The 27,207-nt window shown below is 38.2% G+C and overlaps 1 protein-coding gene across 1 annotated transcript in view; it reads left to right on the top strand.

Annotated features, from left to right (window-relative positions):
• Positions 1-927: 927 nt before the first annotated feature.
• LOC145239080 (fibronectin-like) overlaps positions 928-27,207 on the top strand; it is a 31,827-nt gene continuing 5,547 nt past the window's right edge. Inside the window, exons 1-13 of the mRNA XM_080102365.1 lie at positions 928-1,157; positions 6,232-6,383; positions 15,708-15,882; positions 16,148-16,258; positions 20,625-20,821; positions 21,226-21,313; positions 21,582-21,754; positions 22,503-22,538; positions 23,159-23,259; positions 23,758-23,920; positions 24,158-24,291; positions 24,691-24,826; positions 26,823-26,956. Coding sequence (XP_079958491.1) covers positions 20,632-20,821; positions 21,226-21,313; positions 21,582-21,754; positions 22,503-22,538; positions 23,159-23,259; positions 23,758-23,920; positions 24,158-24,291; positions 24,691-24,826; positions 26,823-26,956 — 1,155 coding nt within the window. The 5' untranslated portion in view covers positions 928-1,157; positions 6,232-6,383; positions 15,708-15,882; positions 16,148-16,258; positions 20,625-20,631. The remainder of the gene's footprint in view (positions 1,158-6,231; positions 6,384-15,707; positions 15,883-16,147; positions 16,259-20,624; positions 20,822-21,225; positions 21,314-21,581; positions 21,755-22,502; positions 22,539-23,158; positions 23,260-23,757; positions 23,921-24,157; positions 24,292-24,690; positions 24,827-26,822; positions 26,957-27,207) is intronic.

Raw genomic sequence — 27,207 nt, 5'->3', positions numbered from 1 at the left:
TACGTCCGGACGTTTCTGACCTCATTACCTCCTAAAGCGCACACGAATAGCAGTATTAGTTCTCTGGTGGCCGTTTAGCGAGCCACGGTTTAACCAGAACCGCAGCAGGGGAACAATGGACTCCATTGTATGGTCTTGCACCGGCTTTCACGCCTATAGTAACATGCTACACGAGCTGTTCTATAACGGAAGTGATATTTTGACCTTGCGCTAGTTTTTCTCCTTTTGGCCTGTACTTCATCATCTGCTAAACGCTCTGCACGCTGTTTTCTCTTGGATTTGACAGAAGATTTGTTGTAAGACTTGGTTAATTGGTTTTGTTGATGATTTTTTTGTTTGTCATTGAGTTAATGTTCTATAAATCGCAATTTTTCATCCCGGTTTTGGAAAGATAACGAGACAGTTATGTTCTGGGAACACTGCATATTGATCTGTTAAATAATTTTGAAATCTACCTTGACATTTTGTTGGTGTCATTTTTCAGTTTAGGAAATGGCAACAGTCTTCTTACAAAAGCATATTGCACGTTATTGCGACAAACAAAATTAACAAAATATCCATAAAATCTTGATTATATCTTGAATTGTATAAAGCGTAGTGCATTCGTATGCTTAAACAATCCGTTGCCTAACAAAACATTTGTTGGTCAATTTGGGGCCATTCTGTTACTTTAAGATGACAAAATGTCCTCGAATTGTCCAAGAAATTATCAAAACATAAGTATGAATTAGCGCTCCCCAGACATTTCAACCATGGAATTTGTTTTCAGTGCAGTTACATAGCTACAAATGTATTAAAAACTAACCCCAAGACAATAGAAAACAAAACCACGAAAATGTTAGCAAACAGCGGAAATCGAATGCTTTGCATTTTAAGTCCAAGCCACCCCACCCCACCCACGCATTAGGCTTGACGCACATGCGCACAATGGGCTTTGTTTTGTCACAATCATTAAAGCTTGTTTTGAACTGCTTGTAATTGAACTCCATGCAGAACTCGAAGACAGGATATCCAGGCTACCAGCTGCTGCCAAAGTGTGGAGTGTTTCGACCGAAATCTGAATGCCGCCTTGAAGGGCTGATGCGTCACTGTCCTTGGGTTTAGGTGTCGTTCTGGACCCCTGTTCGTTAGCAGCTGTTTTTGCCCTTTATCAAAAGGTAAGACCAGAGGTTATCGTTTTTCCCAATAAATATAAGAAACATCACAAAAATCGAAGACAGAGAAAAATTTCGATGTTGCATTGAATTGTATTTGTTTGCGAACCACCAAAAGTTAAAACATGTTAAAGTTGAAACTGTATTTATTCATGTAATTTAAAAAAAAACAGTTCAGACAAAGCTTTACAGCACACTGTTATCAGTTTGTGTGTTTCTTGGTTACATACAGTAATGCCGACGTGTAATGTTAAATTTATTCTGCTATAAAGCTTTTCTGAAACCCAGTAAATGTATGGTACATTTAACCTCAAATATGACCAGTTCTTTTTTCCTTGACATGTAAACTTGACAGGGTATGTCAAAATCTTGGTCTTGCATGCTATGGTTTGCATGACAAGTGAATATCGTTATTTCGTTGCAATTGCAATTTAATATCATTTCAAGCAACATATACCTTGGCAGAAAAGTATCTATATTTAACCCTGTTCTGTTAGCCGTCGTCAACCCGTAGGTCATGTATTATTGAACAATCTTCTAATTCGCCGGATGGTCGAGTACATGAACCCCATGTAATTCATATTTTCCCACACTAAGCGGCTGAGCACCTAGCTACAACTGGGCATTAGATGCTTGATTGGGCGAAGGCAGCGACTTTGGACTCCACTTTGGGTCAATAATTGGCCAACAAATTGACCAATCAACCGATTTCAACAATAGTTCACCGTTTTATTATTGCTACAAATGCTGGTTTCGAGGGTCTGTGGGCCGTTTGCCATGCGTACTCAGAAGGTCAACTTGAAACCGTTATGGTCACTAACGTCATAAGTGGGGCAAAATTCTGGCGGATGACATCATGATCTTTAGGTGACCTCATATTCAAATGCTTGTAAAGATCTTATTGGCATTTAATTTAGAAAGAAGTTGTTTCAAAATGGGCTTCAAAAAGGTTTACATTTTTCAATATTGCAATAATTTGGTAAATAATGAATGATGAATTGGTAAACAGGAAAAATTAACGCGAAATTAGATGGACCGCAAAACGTTCAGCAACGGCATTTAAGCTATCCCAATCCATAATATCGCTTAAGTTTGTTATCCGAAGGGGATTTCCAATAAATCACAATGGAGTGATTGAGTGAATCCGAAAGCAGCTCGTTTATTGCTCATTCAAGTCATGACTCAGCGAATTTCGACGTGGAAATTACCCTGCCGTCGCTTGACAACTAAATTGCTTCCGCAAATTGTCAATTTTAGTCGACCGACATTATACCCCCATCAACTGAACGGCCGCTGACCTGGTCTCTTTACGTGTGTTTTGAGTTGAGTTGAGTTAAGTTGAGTCAAAATTATATTAAGTTTGGTTTAGTTTATAGTTATGTGACTTTGGTGTGTAAGGATAATGTTTGAGATGCCGTTTGTTGACCAAGTTTTAGCTTTTACCAATTAAACTGTTACTAAAATTCCAAAAAATTGCTAGTCTACTTAATACCTCTGTTTTCATTCCAATTACTTCAGCAGCTGTTGTTTCTATGGAGGCGCCAAGATTATACACAAGCGAAAATACACCACACATATAACATATATAACATCGTTATGTAACAAAACCAACATTAACCCTAAAGGGACAGCAGTTAAACACGATCCGGCTTTCTAAAAAAACATCGAAATTCAGTTTTTGAAAGTTGTTTGTTTGTTTTGCGAATACCCATGGAGTAAAGCACCCGGCACGCGGCAAGAAAAAAACTAAAAAACGACAAGTTTCGACGTTCGGGGTGTCACCTGTTGTGTAGTCTATCAGGGTAGGACGGCGCCACAGCATCACAGCACCACTTTTGAGAGGCGCCGCAGCCACGTTGAGATGTAACCGAGCACCGATCCTGCTGCGAAATGTCTATTTGCCTTCCAATCCCGATTGCATGCGTCTAACGTCGACAGAGCTCAGTAGAACAGTGGAACAGTACCCGTTTTGTGCACCTACACCCAAAAACCACGACCCTTAGGCACCCATGGGGTCTAAATATCGTTTTGTGGGAGTCAGTTCCCCCTTAAGCTTCCACTTGAGGCATCTAGCCCCCGTTCAGTGTCAAATTGTATCATTGGCGGTGGCGTTTTGCTCCAACGAGTTTCAAGCGCAAGTTTTAACCCAAATACGAGACTTCTCTCTTCTGCTACTTAAGAGAGAAGCAATTAGATGACGACTAGTAGTGGTTGCATTGACTACTAGCGTTCTATGTAATTACCGTATTGATGAATCAAGGAAACGAACTAAATCGTTGCTCTTTGAACTGCGAAATGGATTGGCTCTCTCTGCATGCCGAAGTGACGTGTAAATTGCCATTTGCAAAACAAGTTATTTGTGGTCAACGATATAAATCCGGATAATGTTCGGTCGCCAGGCGCGTTGAATGCAAAAATGAGTTGGCTTGTACATCAATAATTGTTGCTGTTGAACAATTGGTTTGATGCACTTGTCAATACACGTATAATAAACATGGCTTTCTTTTCCGTTTTCTTGGCTTATTTTTGTGAAATGTACAGGGGCGTGTTTTAGTGCTTGATTAAAAAAACGTGGAAGAGGATATTCGCTTTTTAAGCTTTCATATGTTATTAAAAACTTTTTGCTTTATCTAAACAAAATTTATTTATGTGCTAAAATATGTGACAATTTTATATCGATCCCATTGGATTATTTGTTAGCAAACTGTTTCGCAGGAAAGCAAGTATTTTGTCCATGTAACCTTAAATGCTATCATTGCAGTTCAGCCCACTTGTGGTGGAGTTAAGTTTACTTGCACATTGCAAAATAAACTCTCGTAGGTGAAGCGTTCTGCTTGACAATACAAACACAATCTATTCGCTTTTCAATTTCGTTTTGCACAGAGCCATGCCTGCACGCTGCTTTGCCAACACAACTTGATAGGGGCGTGGTAGTTGTCATTGCTGCACGGATGGTAAGCAAAAGCGGCCCACCCATATGCAAAGGAAATTGTTGTGCGATTGAACGTAGGTTGTAAATGATAATGATAGTTCTGTAGTTACATGCTACGGACCTAATTGTGTTAAAAATAGCATCTCCATGTTGCTGCTATAAGGAGTGACAATTTGGATTCAATGTTATAGGCAAAAACTTGTTCTTTATGGCAGAAAAACGTCCCTTTTTTTGATGGGAAATTAACAATTTTGTTGTATTCAAAGCGAATATATACCGCGCTTGTTAAACTTCTTGCAATTCAATTAAACCACCGTAACTTCTTTGCCAGCTATGGACTCGATTAGGTACTTTCCGTGTCTTGTGTTATTGGACTTTAATCCCTTAAAGTTAAACTTTGCAAAATCCGGTTTCCCTTTTTTCTTTGGTCGCGTCCCTCTGAAATCGAAAGTTTATGTTTAGTAAATCCAATGGTAGACTGTTAGTTAGCAAACACAAACTTTCAACCAACACCAAAGTTTGTCTGCAAACGTGGTTGATCGCTAACCCGGAAGCGCAACTTGCAATTAATCCGCACCATCACAGTATTAAAAGCGACAAGCGGGCGATTGAGCAACAAACAAGATTATGACCATTTACCAGGAACCGCCTTCTAACATTTTAAGGCCCCGATGACCTTTTAATTTACATACTAGCGGTCACCCCATATGTTGTTGCCCTTGCGCACAAGGGTTCAACGGCATGAAAATCAGAGAAAAAATGAATCGCGAGACAGTTTTTTGCTCTTGTGTTCGAGCGAGCGCCGTTGCATAGGTCGATACTAAAATAGAGAGGCATTTCGCCCGATGTGCGTAGTTTATTTTTATGTTTACGCTATGAACACCGCCACTTCCTTTGCAAAGACGCGCCGTACCGCTCCGAGGCTTTTTAATCGTCTTCCCGCTGTCTCCCGTATCGCCAGTTCATACATCGAAACACATGCTTAGTTAATTTAAACACATAGTTAATTTATTTTTTCTTCGGACTACTAGTTGCCTAGTAGTATTCAAAGTGCATGATTTAAGTCAGCTTATATTCCACAATTTTATTAAATGTTAATTTTATTAACGTCCACAAATGACATTTGTTTTTTGTTTAAATAAAAAAAAAAATGTTATGATGTCTATGGTGGTCATGTGACCTTTTCACTTCGAAAAACAACAAAGAAACGCATGAGTTCACGGTTTCGTAAGCCAGTCTGTCTTTAATAAAGGATTAGGCCCGGTGGACGCACTCTTAAATTATTGCACGGCCGCTTAACCGCGGGCGAGGGCAGGTTACCACTTTTGAAAATCCGCCTGTTTGGCTGCAGCACGCGAACTCCGACCGACAGCAGGGTCAAGTTACAACGCAATGGCGAAGAGGTAACAATTTTGCGTTCCGGGCCAAGACCCAGCTAAACTCTTGTCGACTTGGCTCTACGGTAATGACCGGTTTTTAGCTTCCGCCCCGCTGCCGACCTAGTGATGAGCTGTAAAGCTTAAAAAGACTTTGCTTTGCTGAGGTCATACCTTGGTTGATGACTGAGCGCACTAAGCCGGCAATATTTCGCAAGGCTTTACCTGTCGGTATAACTCAGCCATAGAGGTTTGCGGCGTTTTAAATTGCACTGTTGCACTCTGCTGCTACAGGCATGTTGTTTAGGGTGCTAAATGTGACAAATTGTTCGGGTAAATTTCGAATTCCTTTGCTTTGAACTGAAGTTTGCTTGCTTTGAACTTAAAATACTTGGGTAATTTATGGGAATTACGCAAGTACTTGCGAAACATTATTGCATGATGAATCATTACATAATTTACTTCACTTATAGACTTCCAACAGTTTAAAATACAATGCCTACAATGTACATTTTAAACGTAAACGCATTTTGATTGTTTACAAACCTGTATTAGTAATTCCTGACTGTGTTTTAATTCCCATTGTTCTTTGTTTGTTCTCACACAATGGTTTTATAATTTCAGCAGCTTAACTCGTGGTTCCATAGCTTACATACACAAACAGCAGTTCATTATTATGACACTTTGGAATTTCGGTGGAAAATCCATGTGTGCCTAAAGCTACCAAAGTAATCAGATGCATTGCTTAAAGCGTGACTGTCCTTTTTAGGTGCAAAGAGTTCCTTAGCACGTTCTTAATCTGAACTTGGTGGCTAGGCTGTCTTGGAAATCAATGATAATAAGGATAAAGAATAATTCATCTTTTGTTCTTGTACGAAATGTGGTTCTATCAGACAAAATGGAGTGACGAATTTCATCAAGGTATGTAATTGTTGTTTCGGCTTACATATGTTTTATTAGATGTAAAGTTGGGTTTTAAGATGGCAACTTTAGTCAAGGGCATTTGACGATTGTTGTTGTGAAAGTCATAGAATGCCTAATCTATTTAAGATTTCGGGTATGCACAGAAAAGCAAAGAAATACATGTTTTCACAATGCTGTTTTTGCCAGATGAACTGGTTTATAGGCACCACATAAGTATGAAAATAGTAAGAACCAAACATATAGTTTTCTTAAAAATGTATAGTCTAAACTTGCAAAACTTTGATCTTTTGCTCCGAAGTCAACTTTAACCCCGAAATCTAATTATCCATAACTATAAAAGCGTTTTTGTCGACGGAATTTGTGTGTTGTTTTTGTTTATCCCCGGAAAAGGACGAACTGTCAATTAGCATGGCCTACAACCAGTCTACTGTAAAAATATGAAAAAATGCCGTTCGTGGGAGCTGTCATATGCAACGGTCAATTCTCGAAAGATCAGCGACACTCTGTGATAAATTAAAGGCTACGTTGACAGCACATGGCAGCGAACTAGCAATGAAAAAGATCTTCTAGTAGCAAAGAGTGGTTAGGTGGCCCCTCCCGTGCATACCTGCGCAGTGAAACCGATACTTGGACTCGACGAAACGGGAAATTATAGCGGGCGTGTTTTTTGGCTGTCGTGTCGGTATTTCGAAACAGATGTTGTATTGATTGCTCGTTGGAAGGGCACCTGTCTTGGAATTGACGTTTGGGTTAGTGACTTTTTTACCTAGCGGAATGAAAAATTGCACTTTTAACCAAAGTAAACCTAATTTAAACCGCTTTGAATGATATTTATCCTTATGAAGGCAAGCTAAATAAGACGCAAAATATTACGCATAATGTGGTCACTATATATTGTGCCCGGCAGTGACAATACTTTTATGTAAAGTTATTTTGTGAGCATCCAAAAGCCTTTGAACAGTTTCAACGCAAAATCCTACGCTTTTTAATCAAATATCAGGTAGGCTATTTACCAATGATGCTTACGAAACGGTCATTGAAATCAGATATACGAAAAATGGATTAGTAGCATCCTAACCCTTTGCAATTGATTTTGCTGTCGTCATACGACTGATAATGACAAACCATATTCCTGACTGGTATAAATAATTTAATAGAAGCCACGACACGCAAGCTACAAGAGTACAAGATATAAATAGTTTATTGTAAGCCGTGGCAGGGTACATTGGCGTGAAAAGGGCACAAAACGAAGTATGTGACTCCTATAGTTCAATGAAAGTTCGCTAAACTTATAGCTCGCCGTTTTTGAGTCTCAAACCAGCGTTTGGCGCGTCGCTTTGGCCTTTGGTAAAAAGACAAACGACCACCTGTCAAATAGCGGAAGGAGGTATTGTACGAACGCATTCTCCTGTCGCATTCAAACCTTTAAATCGCGGTAGTGTATATCTTTCAATATCCGTTGCCTTAGGTGTCGTTTTCTGTTTATCTCCACAATAGTTCAAATATGTTGCATGGAATGACAGCTTGCAACGAGTTGAAAAAATGCATAAATGACCCAACCCAACGTTATTTTTTAAACTTTTGCTAAGACTTACTCTTTGTTTCAACACAATATATACTTTTGTTTTTCATAAATTAAAGGATTTTGTCCAAGACATCACCACATACAGGTTAAGAACCACGTAGTGGTAAACAGATCATATTGGCCACTGTTTAAAAAAAAGCTGTCGCCATTATTATAAACTATATTTTCAAGTTGTTTATACAGCTGGTACTACATGTATTTTTTTTTCAATTCATTTTTTTACGGGCTTAATACTGTATACTAGGGCTGTTATCAAACAAATAATTATTTGATTATTTGAAATTTTTAATTATTTGAAAATTTATCAAATAATTTTTTACAAGTTTCAAATAATCAAATAATTTTCTTCTTTCAGTAAACCTCGATATATGTGCAAAATCAATTTACTTGAACACATTGGTGACATTTTTATGAAATTGAGGTTACACAGAAGCACTGCAACATATGTTTTCAGCCTTATATTAATGTTCATTAACCCATTCCCCCAAAAAGGTTGGATAAAAAAAGCATGACAATTTACTGTTTATTCCGGTATTAGTTACACCCAGGAATATTCAAAGTTATTCAAGCAAGTGAATAAAATGTTATAGATTACAATTCAATTCAGCATGTATCCAAGAAAAAGCTGTTGAAATAAAGTAAAAAAATACACACGAAAATACATATGGTTTTGCCAAATTACGGAGAATAACTGAAGCATGTCTCTATCTGTACTAATTTCTTATTTAAACAAAAAAAAAGATGTAGCCTAGATTTAATGACTAAAGAGCTTACAAAATTCGTTTAGTAATTTCAACTATCCTTAATTAATAATGACTCTGTGCCTTATGTATCAGGTATTCTAAATTATTTGAATTATTTGATTATTTGATTTGAAAGGAAAAAAAATATTTGATTATTTGAAAAATTAAAAACCTTTATTTGATAACAGCCCTACTGTATACAACTTTAAAAGTTACGAAGGTTGATTTTTAACCGATGAAATTTCCATTTTGTGAAATATTGTTGTGCTCGATACTGTCCTCAAGCGGCCAAGTGCTTTGAATTCATAATTCGACGGACAAGCAACCCAAAACTTTATATTGACCTCCACAATTCAAGTTAATTCAGGCTATCGGGGTAGTTTTTTTCTCAAATGAGCTTAAAATCTGCTAGCAAAGTCATATATACCCAAGCCATCTATTTTCAGCTCTTGTAAAATTGCTAAAAAGCTGATAAACTAGCAAAAATATTAACTACATTAGGAAATCCTTAAAAAGCGTATCTTTGTTTTACAGTAAAATAATTATGTGCACAATTTTTCGTGTATTGTTGCTTTAGGGTTCGGAATTAATTTTGACTTTAAATTTCCTCGCTTTAAGACAATGTATAACTTCGCTTGCACTGGTAAAAACATAAGCTTAAGCCAAAAAACACAGCGATTTGTATTTACCCTGGAGAAACACAGCGCGACGATCTATCAGTGGGGTCCCAGGGAGCCAATTGGCCCAACGTCCTGAGTGAGGGTTCGGTTTCAAAGCACAGCGCCCCAACGTCTGCCCCAGACACCCCCTGGGACCGCCACAGACGTTCTGTTATTATTATTTACCGCGACTCAAGCCCGGGAAGGAAGTCACGGTTCGCTAACCGCTGTTTCCATAACAATGATTCAAATTGCTGAAACGCGTTTGGCAGTGAAGCGTGGAAAAGGGGGTAAGGACGCCACTGCTGCCGTTAAAGTTGCTGCTGTGCGGCGCGAAAGAAAACGGATTAAAGAAAAACCTGACTGGCAACCTGATAGGTAAAGACCTACTAACTTAAAAGTTGAAACAACTGTACTGTAATTGCAGTTCATCCCTGCTTTTCTTTTAACATTATAACATTTCCTTTGCATTACTTACCTGACAGCTTCAGCACACTCAAATCAGTTGGTGCATTTCTTTGCGGATATCGATTTCGCCAAAAAATATGGCATCATCAGTCCTGAACAGGAAATAACTTCGTTAGCATGTTTTACGTACAAATTATACATGTGAAGTTCCATTTGTATTATTCATCCCATAGCTAACATAAGGCTATCAATTTGCGGTCGATTCTATCTCTACTTGTGTCAAGGACTTACCAACAGGGGACACGCTATGTTAGCAGCGTAACAAGCTATAGGAAGCGTAATTTGGTCTGCTTGTCCTCGCCATTTTGGGGTGATTCAAGCCGTCACGCATAGCTTTTGCAAATTACAACCAACCAGAAACATGACTTTGAAGAAAATCACCCGTTTTTCGCACATTGAGCTTGTCCTATTGGTGTTGGTTTTAACATTTTTGGTTACATTTTTGTTAATGAAGGCAGGTTTAAATACGTCTTAGTTCTATGTTTAATTACTCCCCTTCCAATTTCACGAAAGGCATTTTTTGCAAATTTATATTATTAAACTTACACACAATACGCTTTACGTATAAAACGCACAAATTTAGGATTTAGGTGGTGTATGACGTATTTATTTAGTCTTGTCGTTACGTCACTACGCATTCGCATTTGCGTGCGTTTGTCATCTGGTCAATCAAAATCCAGTAGTCTAAGCTTTGACGTCATATAAGGGGTTTTAGTTTCACAACACTATAGATCAGGGGTCGGCAACCTTTTGCATGCAGCGGGTCAAAACTGAGATTTGCCAAGTCGCGGCGGGCCGTATTCTTTTTTCTTATTAAATTGCGTTTAATTCTAGTCATGGTGTTGGAACTCCCGAAAGCAGCTTATTTTGATTGGGTTGTCCCGGCATTTGGCAAAGCAGTCGACATCGCAAAAATGAAAGAAAATTGAAATACGATCCGGCGAAATTACCGGTACCCTAATTCCTAAATCTTTTTCACACTTGTGATTACAAAAACTCGATTTGAACGATAAAACTGCCCACCACGACAATAAATAAAAAACAGTCACGACCATGGCAGCGAAAGTTTAGATTGCTGAATTCGAATGAAGTATTATGTTGAACTGAGAGCACCGAGGTGATTTTAGCATTTGGTGTTAGGTAGTTGTTTTCTGTAATTTGGATCGGGGGGCGTTTGACCACTTTTCGCCGGTTGTCGCACAAAGTATTTGCGACCCACCGCTAATTAGGGAGCTTGAATCACATCGTTGTTTATTTTTTGCTAGAAACACAATTGTGATAAAACATTAACAACAAAGTCGTTCCCCGATATAATGTGGGAAGTTTCTAAAAGGGTCGCGTGCCGGATAATTTTGCTTGGGCCGTAGGTTGCCGACCCCTGCTATAGATGGTCAGCGCTCTGATTAATCACGATGAATTACTAGCATAAACAGGTGCCTGCGCATGTGGTGACCTTTATTACAACGACTGCATTGGAGAACAGTTCAAATTTAGTGCCTCAAAATACCCCTTATATCGGGATAAATCACGGAAAATCAACTCAATACCACCAAAATAAACCAAGGTGTTACCTATTTCTTCCCAACATATGTACTATGTAATTTATTCCTAAAAATCTTGTGATCATTTACACCTGGTTTTCGTAACGAAACCGTCTAAATTTGTCAAGCAAGCGGACGTTCGTGACGTTACAAGTGGAACAAACGATGGCTTGTATATCGCTTGTAGCGTGTAATTAGGCGCCGGAATCCGTCTCCTGAGCCTCGCCCCTCGTTTTGAACACACAACATCGCATATCGTCGGTATAGCTTGTCGTGTTAAACGCTTCCTACACGTGTAAGCGGATACAAGCGACAAATAGCTACAGTATCTGGCGTACAAATCGCCTAGCCGCGGATTACATGACCTTGGACGCGTCGAGTTCAAGGTCGAATAATTAATCCTTTGCCCTTGACTTTTTATTATTTGAAAGGGCGGCTATATGAAAGACATGAGTGCGATTAAGGGTATTCATAGGACAAAAAATAAGTCGTATGTTTTTTTCCGGACTTGAAATAACGTCTTGAAATAAGTTTTAGGATTCATTTGGTGTTAATGTTTTTTTTAGAATCAATTTTTGATGCAAATTTCGCATTATTTAATTGATTCGTGCTTGTCGCCAATTTTTAACTAACGTGAAATTGCAAAATATCAAAATGACATTTTAATTTTTTGTAGTACCTATTTTTTAATCGGTTGTATTATTTTTTACACTAAAGCCATGCGGGAGTGTTTAAATTATTTTGTTACCATTCCTTCAAAACCTTATAACTTTTTTCCTAAGCCATGTGACGCAACGATCTTTCGCTTACGTTTAATAACGTCATTGATGAATAACGTCAATTAGTCCAACAAAATTGGTGCTTCAATAAAAAGAAAAAAATAGCATCAAAGCTAACGTCCACATTCCCACGCCTAATTCAAGTATAAATTTCCTTTTATCTTATACGTATATCTTAACACAGATGAACACAGATTGCAAAAGCAATTACAAGACCATTGTCAAACACCGTAAATTATAACACGGGATGGCGCTAATGGCCTTGAATTTTAAAACAAAGGGGGCATTTGAGCTGTAAATTAAATGTCATCGCTGTATGCGGCAATCGGCACAGGTTGACACCGTCCTCATTCGAAACGCGCAACTTTGTAGCTAATAAAGCGCTAGGCGTGAATGGTCTTTTGTTTTACAAAGGCAATTACGTACCGTGCTGCCGTACAGGCTTCAATTTGATAACGGAGATCGCAATTTCCTCCGGTATTTGTTCCTAGCACGGACCTACTGTGTTTGGAAATGACTGGTATTACTTTGAGCACATAATTGTGACCTTTTACCTAGTTTCACTTCGGCTTTGGAGTTGGATTTGTGAAGCGTTTCGGGTATTGCAAAAATAGCCTTTCGTTTAATCTTGTTAAAATAGCACCCCAAGCCCGGCTAATGCATCGTTTACCTAACCTTGGCAACAGTATAACATAACAGAGTGAGAATTTCCAATGGGTTACTGCACTAAACCAACAACCTATCCAAACTTGTTAGGTTCCTGAAACATAAGTTTCGTGTTTCAACAAAATAGGTGTGTTAAACTGGTGCCTATCCTTTATAAAAACAAGCATGTTCCCATATCCTAAAAGCCTGTTGTACGACACTCTTGTAAATTTTGCTTGTTATATCCAATCTTAAAACTAAGTGTGAACCAAAATCTCATCATACCTAATCAACAGAAAGTTGAAATTAAAAAAAAAGGTTGTTCAATATTAGATCTATCCTTCGAAATAGTGCCCAAGGCAAAGTTTATTTTGAACCCCGTGCTCATGGACTCACGTGAGTCTATGAAAGGCTTTCGTGAGACTGTGATCACCTCATGACATACAAAAATGTTTCCCCTAATAGTGTTTTCATTACTTAACATTTCATACCAAACAGGTATACGAAGGCAAAATTGCCCTTGATCTATAAAAGTTTGAGAATCACTGCTCCCTATCAACATAGAAAGGCATCCTACCGTACCGCGCGGAACGTTTAGGAAGCCACATAGCAAAACACGACTAGCAAAGGTGAAAACAGCTGCGGTTGCGTGTTCACTCCACGGCGGATGTAAGGGAGCGACACTAAAACGAATTTGACTTTTAGATTATGCGCAAGTGTGGAAAGGCCTGGTATAAACAACACGTCCATAGGAGGCCGTGCTGTCATCAGTAGCTCGCCGCAAAGGAAACGGCATTCGGTAGTAATCTCTCGTCACCTCTGTGTTACAAGAGCTACACGAGTTGTTAAAAGCCTGACTTCGAACTCCGGGGTGTTACCTCCGGCCGGTGGAAGTTTATGGTTTTGACGTGCTGTGTTGGCCTTTTATCTGGTTTACTACCGAAATAGTTGGGTGTTGTACTTGAAGTCTTTGAAACTGTTTTTCTAGTTAGTATGGAAAATGGTATTGGGTAACTCTGTTAAAATCTTCTTGACAAGAAGCTGGTGGCCTTTGATTTTGCGTGAGGAATTAACCGGTTAAGTTAATTATTGTTCACCAATTCAAAAATGCAAAATTGCCCATTGAGTGCCGTTATGTAGTGGACGGTTTATAGAAGTGTGTATTAGTTAAAGCTGTAACGTTGCACAGTAATTTCGGCTTGGTGATGAGTGCGTTGGTGTGACTATGTTATCTTTCACCAAAACTCAAGTTCTGTTTTTATAATAAATGTCATTAACATAAAACAAAGAATCAAAATGTTAGATTTACACCAAATTGCAAGAAATTTCGGGCATTTCCTTCCATAGTAGCCTTCCCTTTTGACCCAACATCTGCGTTGCGTGTGACGTTTCACGACAGGAAAGGTGTGAACTGGCAAATACAAAAGCAAAGGGTGAAAGATTGATTTTTCGAGATGATCTTAAAAAAGTGAACTTGATTGGTGAACTTATGTCACGTGATTATTGGTTGAAACGAGTGACGTCGGTGCTGTTTTGATTGAAAAAGATTACGTGATTTGTGATCTATGCTGTTCGCGTTATTATTGGTCGAATTTGGTCACGTGATCGTCAAGAAATGTCAAGTCATGCCAATTCAAATGCAAATTTTGGTTAAGGCGCGGATTTTAATTTAAATTATATTGGTTTGGGATATAAGTTAATTTTCTAACTAGCTTCTTATATGCTTTGGTTGGCAATTAAACGCAATTAAATCCTACCCAACTACGCATTGCGAATCGAAAGTAATTCAAAACGTTTCAATTGCCAAAAACTAATCGGCTCACACCCTTTTTAAGTCAATGTAACTACCTCGCTGTAATTTTGTCCAGCCTTGCGAAATCTTTCCCTCCCGTGGCAAGTGGTGCCTTATTTGGTGCAAGAATGTCTTCAAATCTCCCCTCTTAATTGTGACACCAAGACTGCGCCCAAACAGTTACTTCGAAGCGATTGGGATAATCGAAATTGTTTCCATACTCGGCATCACAACAGGTACCTGTTACCGGTTCTCTGGCTGGCTTAATTTGTGATCAGGAATCGAAGATCGGTCGTCTGTACCCCGCATTTAAGGCCGCAACGTGATGAGAGGTGTTTTCAAATAACTGGGCTTATCGCCTATGAAAGCTGTAATGTATAGCAAGCAAACTGTTCGTTAAGCTGAACCGCGTATAGTGTGTTATTAACATTCTTCTCACAAAACTTTTGAATTGATTTTTTTCTGCAAATTTTTGCCTTACATAGTAACATGCCTTTATTATGTATTTTGTGGTCTTTAATGCAGTTTAATTTGAAAAAAAACACCTTATTCCGACTAACAGCTAGCAAATTCTTGCTGGTTTTTTTTTTCCAAAGTGAAAATAATAATTCTAGTTTTATTACCTGGTGATTTTGCTCCATATTTGATTCTTCATTATGTTTTGAAACAAATAATATTTTGAATTTTATTATTAGTCCATTTATTGCTTGGTGCACAATCAATTGCGTGCTCAATGATGTTTTGCATTTGCAATTTAATTGGCAATTATGTCAAAGAAAAACAGCTGGTTGTTATAGGTGTTGGTTCCCTAATTTGTTTTTTAAAATAGGATTTTCAGAATAATATCGGTGTGTTGAAAACTACATGTCGTTGTCATTTTGGGGATTGTATATGTGCTGGTTCAAATTAAATCATAAAAGTGACCAGGATTCTGAAACTACATACACTATAATGTTTGCGTTAACAACTGTTTTCTTAGGGCTATATTCAAAATACCCGGTTTGAAAGTCGCTTTTTTAATGACCATGCGCAGTCTTGGCTATAAAATCACACAAACAACATCATTTGCGTCAATAAATCCCAGTTATTCACGTTTGTATGATTAACAGTTGGTTCGTGCGCACATCACTGACTGACATTAATTGCTCTTCCAACCGATCACTCATCCAACATCAGTTCGCGGCCACGGAAGCTGTTTTGACGATTTGAATAGATTGGAAGTGTGGATGAGCCGCAGAACCGTCATTATATGAAAAGTACCGGTACTAAACGCTGCCTTAGCCGGTAATTGAGACCTGAAGCTCGGTCGAATAACATTCTCGCCTTGGTAAACAACTTTAAACACCTGGAGTTATCACACACTAGGCTTGTGTTTATTGGCTTAGCAAAATCAATAAATCTTTGTTGAGTTTTAAGTGATTGGTGGTTGCACCAAAAAACCCGGCTATTTTGATAAGCACATCGTTATTTTAGGATTTTTGTACTAATTGGAATGGTTGTGTAATTGTATGACGATTTTTTGGTGAAATTCCGTTTGTTTTTGCCACAGATTTATTGGTTAGCTGTCGAAGGCAACCGAATGTAAAAGAAACAAAAGAATAATATGTAACAACAGCCAACCTACAATTTCAAATAGCATTTGTCGACCGAATGCAACATGGTGAGTGTTTTTGTTTTGTATTTGCAGGTAAAAAAACTGCACGAAAAACATTTTTCGTGCATTTTTAACATTTAGGTTTTGTTCTTTAGCGCCACTTGGCGGGCGTGAGTGATATAACACTGCTCTATTCTACTTGGAGGCGTAAAAAATCTATTTGAAAATACCTATCTAACCCTTGTTTCCACCACTGCGTAGAACCATCTTTTTCACACAATAAAACAACGAAAAAATCCCTAAATATAGATAGATTTAGCTGCAGACAGTGCACACTGTTTCGACCTATAAGGTCTCATCAGTGCAGCTGGTGACGAGAGATCGGCCGCATTGGCTAGTGTAGCCATTCAACGGCACTCCAGTTTGTTGGGAGCACAGGGTACAACCCCATGCATCACCTAGTCTGTGCGATGCCACAACTGGACATACAGCACAGATGAAACTGGCTCACAATGGCCCAGCAACTGCTTGGGAACCACAGTGAAGTCGGCTCAGTGTCACAGTATCAATGTAAAAGCATAGAGGTCGAAACAGTGTGCACTGTCTGCAGCTTATCATTTATTGGCTCTATGCTTTTACATAGATAGATTTACGTTCATGAAATTCATTGGGTCATTCGTCCTGAAGATTGTGATGTACATATAATCTGCCTTAACAGTATTACCAGTATCCTATTCAAATAGATTTAAAACAATCATAAGTACAAACGGCTTAATGATTTTTGTGAACTTCGTTCTATCTACACGGACATAAATTTCAATATAGCCTTCATCCACCAAGCAACAAGCTGAGTGATTCTGTTTTTAAATTAAAAATACAAACATGTAGATATATAATCCATTGTCATTCTCAAACCTTTCGCTGTGTTAAACATTAATAAATTGTCGTTAATTCGTGTTTCCTTATTTGCCAATCGCGTGCGACCAAAAACTTGCTTTTTCTCCACCCACGTAACGACCGATAACACGTTTGGCCTCCAACTGCTCTTAATCCACCATACGACCGACTATCTCGCACGCTATCCTCTCATATTTAGAACTAACAGCATTTACGCTACGATATTACGTTGTCACGCAACAAAATACCGATAGATGACCTTGTGACGTTGACAAGGCGGTTTGTGACGTTTGAAGGCAGACGGATTTTGCCTTTTTGCGCCGGAAATTACGGGTTGTAGGGACAAGCGAACTGACAACTGCCACTTTGTGCGCTACGCCTCATTGAGCAATGTGTCAGTTGGGGAAGCCCCGGTCATAGAGATTTTCTTCTCAGCAAAAAGAAAAGTTGGAGTAGGGCAGGGGTCATCAAACTACGGCCCGCGAGCCAGATCCGGCCCGCGAGGTCATTTCATTCGGCCCGCGACCGTGTTTTTTGGTTTGCTAAATCGTACTTATAACTTTGCAACATTCAAAAACTAATTTACTCTCTGCGAAAGTTTCGCTGCAACGACATGTGGAATTAATTATACCTAGTCTCATAGGATTACAACGTACAGGAATGATCCTAAGGCAATGTGTCACATTCACAGGTAAGACTACAAGTTTTAATTGGTCGCGAACATTTGTCTTCTTTGATCATTTGTGACGTAATATAGGAACATCGCTCGGCAGATAAGACTAACTTTAAAAATCAGCAGTCGCATCACCACACTTAGAATATTATCGTAGAAAGATCTCTTGGCGGTACGATAAAAAAATTTGGAAAGACTGCGTTAAGGCATGTAAACTATCTCGCGATTCGCGAATCATTATTAAACTTATTCGGCCCGCTGTGAAAAAAGTTTGGTGACCCCTCTAGTAGAGGGAATGATTTTACTCTCCCGATCAGTGGTTCTCAAACTCGGTTTTCGGGGCCGCATGCGGCTCCCAACTACTTATTCTGCGGCTCGTACCAGACCTCAGAAAACCACCAAACATTGCTATTTTAGCTTTCAAAGTAATAATCTTTAGTGATTTTCTCAAGGTTTCGTTTTTTGCGGCTTCCTTCACACTTAAAAAAATACCATTTGACCCCGACAATAAAAAAGTTTGAGAACTACTGCTCCAGATAGTAAGTGCTTTGCGTTTTTTCCCGAGGCAGATTGCGTTTTTTTTGTTGAAACACTGACTCAAAATACTATCAAAAATATTTTGCTAACATTTAGCCGCTAATCTCGTAAAATTAATAAAATTAAAGGGTTGGTTTTTACTCTGCTTGAGTAAAAGCAATTTCCGCCCTTTTAAGTCCTAAAACAGAAGTATAGGCAACCCTATAAACGCCTCGTTCCAATTATGGATTTGCGTGCCGAGTTTTTTGTTTGCAATAGTTTTTTGGATAAACTGTATCGAAAAGTACAAAAACTGTCAGAAACAAAAAAAATACCAACAGAATCTTGCGATTCGGGTTTTAGGCCTACCGTACATACTCGCAGATAGGTCGCAATCTTTTCCTTATATTTTTTTAAAAATATAGGTGCGACCTATCCGCTCGACATAAGTGCAAGTCGCCACCAAGTCGGAACAAAAGCGCGCGTTATAGACGCGAATTGTAGTGGAAATGTGCTATTGCCACTGTGGTTCTATCGAATACGGGTGCATGCGCTCGTGCACGCACATAATGCGAGACAGTTTCATGAGCGCACACGCACATGCGACCGCTCAGCGTGCGTTGAATTTTCCCGCTTTGTTGAGAAAAAATGTAAACAAAGTTTGATTATATTAAGCCCTACAAAAAAATAGGAAGTTATCTATGCAAAAAAGCTTGGAAAAGGGCCTTTTAAATCCCTAGATTTTCGGTGCGACTTATGTGCGAGTCTCTAAATTAAACTTGTTTAACACAAAACTAATAGTGCGACCTATACGGTGGCGCGACCTATCGGCGAGTATATACGGTAATAGATTATAACAAGCTGCATTTAAGCTATATGTAATAGTTTACATATCAAAAAGTGTACCTATATATAAACTTAATTTATATGGCATGGCATGAAAAATCATCTCGCCTACCGGGAGTTGACGACCCATATTTTAAAACATAATAGACAAGTCAAAGAAACATGCTTTAGGTCAAAATTCCCACAATACGCAAGCAGCATGTACAACTACGCATGTTATTTTCACTTGCATGCATAATTAACGTGAAAGTATGGGAACTACGTAGAAAGATATCATACGATCTGCCACAAGCCCCTTGCAAGGTGAATTATTCATTGCAATGAGATATAATCCCCAATTTCGCTTCTTACCCAAATTACTCCGCACCCGCTTCTTGCGATAAACAAGTGATATCAATTGGTAAAAGAACGAAATGAAACCTCTTAATTGTGTGAAGCACCTAAACCAGGTTTAGACAGTTTTTAGTGTGTTTGGTTTATAACTGAAGTTTTAATTGTTGACCAATCATTACCCAGATTGGCAGATTTCAACTTCGTGTGTTTAAACCAGTGGTTCTCAAACTTTTTTCTTGTCGGGGTCAAATGGTATTTTTTAAGTGTGTAGGGAGCCGCAAAAAACGAAACCTTGAGAAAATCACTAGAAGATGACATTGAAAGCTAAAATAGCAATGTTTGGTGGTTTTCTGAGGTCTGGTGCGAGCCGCAAAATAAGTAGTTGGGAGCCGCATGCGGCCCCGAAAACCGAGTTTGAGAACCACTGGTTTAAACAAAGTTTATGCCAAGACAAGTCACCGTTTTGAAAGTGTAATTACGACGCAGTTATGCATTTTATTGAATGTTTGTTTTAATTGTATGAGTATTTAGCCTTGTATACAACGGTATTCAAACCAAATACGTAGTTTTGAAATCATGTGAACGCAAAACTAAACTCGAAATTTTCGAAAACGATATTTGATTTAAATTGTGTTTTAGAAGTGCGTTTTAATGTCATTCTACGATGTTTGAACAAAAAAAGTGCAGGCTGTTTAAAAAATAAACCTTGCTCAAGTTTTGCTGGCGGTTTTGGCATTTAAATTCTAGTTTTTGACATTTTTTGATTTTGAATAGTACATGCTCTTTACTCTTTTCTGTTAAATCGCGCCGAAATTGAATTTTTCCATGCAGCCCAAAAATTGGTGGTTTTTTAAATTTTTATATAGTTGCATGTATAATGATATTTTCGATATCCAGCGCAACGCTTTTTTGTAAGCTTAAGGCTGGTCGCAATTTCCATTTCGGTTTGGTAGATCAAAATGTCCAATTACAAATATTTCCATAGCTAGAGGTTTCAGCACGCTTGTAAATCAGTCTGCGTATATGTTACATTAACTGGTATCCGTTAATTAAAGTATTGTCGCTATTGGGTCATTTTACATGTACAGCGGTGGTATGGCGATGATTTCGTCTGTTCTGTGCATGCTTTTGTAATAGGAAGTTTAACCCCTTATTTTTGCTCTGTAGATCCGCAATGGCCCCAAACAGCGGTGCTATAGCGGTGTTAGCTTATCTATTGACGGGTCTTGTCGTCTGGAGACATGATCACGTGATCCAGCGTGTTGCGGGGGAGCCCCTCGACGAGTATGACGTATACGATACCGACGTGACGTGGGATGACGCGCTCGGGAGGTATCGGCGGGCGGCGGAAGGATGTGACGAAGGTAATGTCAATTCGAGGTCAAAACAATCAAAATCACGCTTGCGACTAAAGTTGATTTGAACAACAATCAAAAGTTTTGGCAAAATGTTTTGAAAAAATGCTTTTATGCGTCATCATTATCAGTTTTAGTGCTGTAAAATTGTGGTTACTTTTGTGGTTATGAATAAGTATAGATCAAATAGAAACTATGAATATTTTAAGTGTTGATCTCACAGAATAATAAGCGTTGAAAAATAATGCAAAATTTTGTGCTCACTTCTTCTGTAGCAAAATTCATGTATAGCCTTTTATAAACACAATTCAGACATCGGGTTGTTTTATCACCATTTTGCATTAAGTAATGTGGCGTTCTTTTTAATCATAATGTGTAAAATATCACAGTAACCAACTTGTTTTTGTTTACAGTGTTGCTGCCACCTAGCGAGCATTCGGTGGAAAGTATTTTGGCCACGTCAGCAATCGTTAAATGGAGTGACGTAATGGAAGCAGATCGGTAGAGTGCTTATAATACTTTGAACACATTAAAGCAAGATATTTTTTATGCACATATTCCCAATGTATACACTTTTGAAAGACAACACATGATTCTGCTTCAACGTTCGTTAAGTGCTACATTAAGATGCAGACTTTTTTAAGGCCCGAATTACGCCCGAAAGTGACAAAAATCTGCTTCTAAACTTGATTAAATTCACAATAGGATTGAAAAATGAATTAATTTAAATAAAACTAGAAATATTTTTTATGAACTTGTCGTTTTTCAGATACCTGGTAGAGGTCAAAAGCCCCAAATCGGATTGTATTCGTGGCGAGGGCAACCTGACTTCCGGGTTAGTCACCTTGCGTGACCTTGACAGCAACACGGCTTACGTCATAGAGGTCACAGCGCACAATGTAAATAGCTGCAGCACACCGAAAGAAATAACCTTTACCACAGGTTAGCCGTTGAAAGCGAACAAATTAAATAAAGTTTCTAAAATTTGTCGACTCCAAAAATTGGGCCTTAGTTTTTAATTGGTGCAAAGTACGCATGAGTTTTTAGCACCTATTAGGTCACAATCAAATGGTGTTTTTGGTTTACTTTTAGCAAATCTTAAAAACTTTTAAGCTAAGGTATTTGTAAAACAGGAGTATACGTTTATTTTTAGTTTCATTATTAGGTGTTTATTACATGACTTCATAACCATATTTTAAAATGTCACTTTCTAAAAAATAAAATTAATTATTCGAAAAATTCTCAAACATCATACAAATTTCAAACGTCGTTAGAACACACTACCTAAAAAATATTTTATTTGCAGAAAATTATACCGACTAAAATTTTTTTGTACAATAATGTCTAAGAAAAATGTATTGTCCTTGTTTCCCAATAAATGTCCTTGTTTTTGACTTTTAAGTATTTTCTATGAACAAGAGTTGCTGGAAAAAATGTTTCTGGCAAAAAATAAGGCATTTGATATGTCACGGCTCGCATAAATGCAAAGATTTGTTCAAAAACGTTTGTTTCTTTTCGTATGAAATTTATTTTTCACTTGTCCGTATTAAAAGGTCGATGTCGATGGCAACCCTGATTATAAGCCATTCCAATGAAAAGTTTGCCGCAGAAAGGGCACACTTTTTTGACCTATACGGTCTCATCAGTGCATAATAATAAATTTAATTCTATTTTGCTTTTAAACTCACAGGTGTTGGAACATGGAAATGTGCTGGGAGCAGTGGTGGTAAGAAAACTCCAATTACTCGATAAAACTGATCAATATTTAATGAGTTTTGGTCGCGTTAAGGTCCCAAGATATCATCTCATTTCAATTTCCTTTACAGCTAAAACCGTACCTAAAGCCATTGTGACGTCAAAGACATGAATAGTTGATTGGAATTAATTTATCGTGAAATTAGTGTTCTATCAATAGACTAGTCGCTGGATTAATTTCTATAATTTTTCGAGGTCTCTACTTCGCCATTTTGTTTGGAAAAGTTGGGCAAAGAATCGCCTGCGTGTCCAGGGTTTCTTTACCTGCGAGGTATAACCCACCTATTAGTGTTCTGTGAATGTAGGTGGGCTTTAAGCACTTTTTCTCAAATAATATCACAGTTGCAAGTCGGTTCTGGTTTTTCGGGTAAAGGATTCGTACGTAAGTTGAAATAAAGCGGGCTTGATTTGGGCCTGACATTACACTCAGACTTATTTGTGTTGTATTTCTACCAACTTTCACTATTCGGGCCTCAATTTAGGGCCACTTTACAACTCAGAAGTTTACATCCAATTATATTTATTGGCAAAAACTTGTACATATAATAAAGTGCTTTTTAATTATTTTTTGTATCTTTGCATTTTATTCAGTACCAGGCAAGGTACGAAATATCGTCATTCCTCCAGCAAACATCACTCCGTCTGGTGCTTTGGTTAGTTGGGAACCGACGCCTAAAGGTCTTACATATGCGGTAAATTGTTTTTGAGACAAAACAAAACTAATATCTTGCGGTCTAACTTAAACATAAGATGTTTTTTTGAAACTGTTGTAAGTGTTGTGATTTAACATAGAAATTCCTCAAGTGACATTTTTTGGCTGCAACACGTGTAAGTCAGAAATGTCAAAGTAATATGTAATAAAGGTGCTTAGTTACCCAAGACTTTTTTAACTACGGCATTGAGTCAGCCAAATCAACCATGTTTAAGTCGCTGCCCAGCAGGGATTGAAAAGCACTGCTCAATAAATTGGGTTACTTTCAGAAATACATCTCTTTTTTCGTAAACACCATTTGGCCTTAAGTATTTAAAAATACAAACTACAGGTTAAAAAAATAAAAATTATACCAAATTATTACAAACATTTGACAAACACGATTTTCAAGTTCGGTTTAAGATTGCTATCTGTTGCGAAATAAACGATTGTCAGTGACGTAAGCTGGTGACGTCACAATATTTCGTTCTTCAATTAGATCAGCATCGATCCAACACACGTTCTTTATACTGGACTGGAAGAAACAGGTGAAGAGTGGACGCTTATAGGAGAGTTGGAGCCCGGATCCCGATACACTGTTACTGTGAAAGCGAAGAATGGGAAAATGGAGGGAGAAGCTGCGTCCAAGTCATTTGTAACGCGTAAGTTACATAAGAGTTGTAATTTGAGTTGGGCTGAGTAAGGTCCAGATATTTTACTTTTACATAATTGGTTTGCACAGTTCAATTAATGTGACACGAAATTTCTTTTGCTATAGGAATGCGTAACTGCACAAGATTTTTCACGTCGCATAAATACCGTAAAATGTCATACAATTGTAACAGGCCGCGAAGACTTAAAAATCAAACGAGTTATTATATATTTTTTGTTGTACTCAGGGCTCGAACAACCGGGTGATTTTCTGGTGAGCAATGTGAGTGATTCTTTCCTGAAAGTGAGCTGGAATCAACCTGAACGTTCCATGTATTTTATCGTAACACTCAACGAGTTTTCTGCGTCGGGCGACAGCTTTGTAAGTATAATATTGTTTATTTTTTAATTAGGCACTTTTTATGTTTTTTGTTTGTTGCTTGTAACTGTCAAAATGTGTATTTTTTTGTGTTGATTTTTTAAAGTTTTGTGATTTTGTCATACTAAAGTTGTGTAGATTAAACGTTCATAAAAGTATGTATTTTTTAACTTTGAAACAGGAACAAAACATTGTACGGTTGTTCAGTAAGCAATAAACAATTATTTTTGAGCAAGAAAATGCAGACTACATAATATCTTAGTTTAAAAGAAGACACTGCACAATTAATTTTGTTAATTTTCATAATTTGTGAAAACTGAATGCATGAACCAAAGGTTTTTGCTGATTTGTGTTTTACGTGTTGTGAATTTATTATCTTTAACTTGTTGTTTCTTTTACCAGCAAGTTGGTGAGAGGAACGTTACATCTACGGTTGTTCACTTTGTGGGTCTCGAAGCGGCGAAAAAATATCAGATCAAACTGCAAGCCTTCAACTTTATTTCCACAAGCGTTCTACTGGAAAAGACGTTGTATTCAAGTAATTAACACTAAGAAGTGTGAAAACCTTACTTGCTTTAAGCACATTGGGCTTACTTAAATGGCTAAAGCCTCCGTTTACTAGTTTAATACTAAAATGTCAGGAAGTTACTGATAGTCATAGCATTGAAATCGGTTTAACACATAGTTTTGACCTATATACCGAATAACGGAAATTTCATGTAAAAAGCCCGCGATTCATTAGACCAGGGGTCGGCAACCTACGGCCCGCGGGCCGGATCCGGCCCGCCAAGCAAAACTATCCGGCCCGCAGCCGTTTTTAAAAGTTGCTGCCCATGAAAAAAGTCTGTGAGAACAAAGCTACCATTTACCAATAGTTTACATAAAACATAGCCTTTGGTTAAATGTAATGAAATGTTTTTGTTACGTCACAATCGTGCGTCTGACATCACAGACAACTCACAGATGTAAATCCAAGCAACTAGCAATTATTGTGCTGTTAAATTTCACTTAGGGTGTGTTACGTTAGTTGGCAATCCGAATCTTTGTCACATTTTAGTTAAAATCATGGCAAAACGTAGAAAAGTTGATGCTGAGTGCAGAGGTTTTAATGGCGAAGGGGAAAACAAGTATCTTTTCGTTTACCATTTTGGTAAACCGGTGTTTTGGATTTGCCACGTTTATGTTGCTGTAAACAAGTAATTTCACATAAAGCGCCATAATTACACCAAGCATTCAAGTTTTTCTAAATTTGTTGGTTTACACCAGTGGTTCCCAACCAGGGCCCAGGGCCCAGGGCCCCCCAGGGGGGCCAAGAGCTGTGTTCCGGGGGGCCACAGGTGTTGATCCACCAGAAACACCCACTAAAATCCATTTCCTTTTTAACTTTCTTCCCTAATTTAATTGAATATTTCACATACTATTTGTCTACATTGTGTTTTTTTATGATTACGGATTCTTATTTGTTCTATTCGACCTGTTTAAAGCCAAAATTAGTACCGAATTCCAACATGAGATTGCCATTTCCGTTTTTAAGAGGGCCACAGGTCATACAGGGTTACTTGAAGGGGGGCACGAGGTCCAAAAGGTACTTTTAGGGGGCCACGGTCAACGAAAGGTTGGGAACTGGTTTACACCTTCAAGATATTAGCCTCATCTTCCCACCAACCTGAACTTCGAAAACTCTCAAGCAATAAACAACATTAAATAAATATCGCATTAATTAAAGTTGTCAATAAACGTGTTTTGTGTTTTCGTTAACATATGCTGCAACAAAATCTTAAAACGCTAAACTCGTGAGTTTTGACACCATACAAAACAGTTAAGGAAAGGAAACTAAAGGTGGAAGATTAGTGCGGCCCGCTACTACTATTTAATTTTGAATGTGGCCCGCGGCGTGCAAAAGGTTGCCGACCCCTGCATTAGACCATTGGTTCCCAACCTTTTTACGATCTCGGACCACTTGGAAGCTCTGTACTGCCACGCGTACCACTTCTTGCAGAACAACTAATTTGATCGAATCATATTTTATTCAGAATAATAATATTGGCCTGCTAAAATAACACTAAAGCACCACAACTAATTGATTTTTTACTGTCCACCAATTGGTCGACAAACCAAATAAATAAATGATAAAGTTGTGAATCCAGGTTTTTGTTTATAAAAAGGGAAGCTTTTCGCGTACCACCCGAAAAACCTTCGCGTACCACCAGTGGTACGCGTACCACAGGTTGGGAACCCCTGCATTAGACTAAAATGGAGTTTCTGCCCGTTTTGCAAAAAAAGTTACTACTATGGCTGGACTAAAAACGGTCCAAAATCTAAATAAAGACGCAGGCACACAACCGATGATTTACCAGAGTTTAAATAAAACTGGATGATTCGGACTTCACGCACTGTCATATTTGCTTTTGACTCAACTTTCCACGGGTTTACCACTGAGCCTGTGTAGCAATAGGCCTGGTGTACTATGGTTTATCGTTATAATGCAGCCGCATACTCTCGTTGTTAATAACGGGTCTTGTTTTCTGTTACAGAACTGCCAAAGACAACCGACATTCGCATCAGCAATGTAACAGACCACAGCGTATTTTCGCAGTGGGATCCTGTACCTGGCGCTCTCTCATATCTCGTTATACTGCGGAACTATCAAGATAGTCAAATTGTCAAGGTTAGTAATGTATAGCCTCGGCGTAGTGATGTAAAGTAACAATCTATACCAGTTGACTGATTTTTTTGCTATGTTGTTAAGTAACAAACGGTTTGCGCGGGGTATTTTGGCGCACAAATCGCTGTGCTGTGTAAACTAAATTTATTTTTGCTTTCGGCATTTAGGGTGATTTAAAAATGTGGAATTTTTATCATTATCATAATTATGTTAACTGTTCTAGATGTAGAATTCGACAATAATGCCAGAATTGT

Source organism: Phallusia mammillata, chromosome 7, assembly GCF_965637545.1.
Source record: "Phallusia mammillata chromosome 7, kaPhaMamm4.hap1.1, whole genome shotgun sequence".
In the NCBI taxonomy this organism is placed as follows: Eukaryota; Metazoa; Chordata; class Ascidiacea; order Phlebobranchia; family Ascidiidae; genus Phallusia; species Phallusia mammillata.
This window is presented reverse-complemented; position numbering and strand designations above follow the sequence as displayed.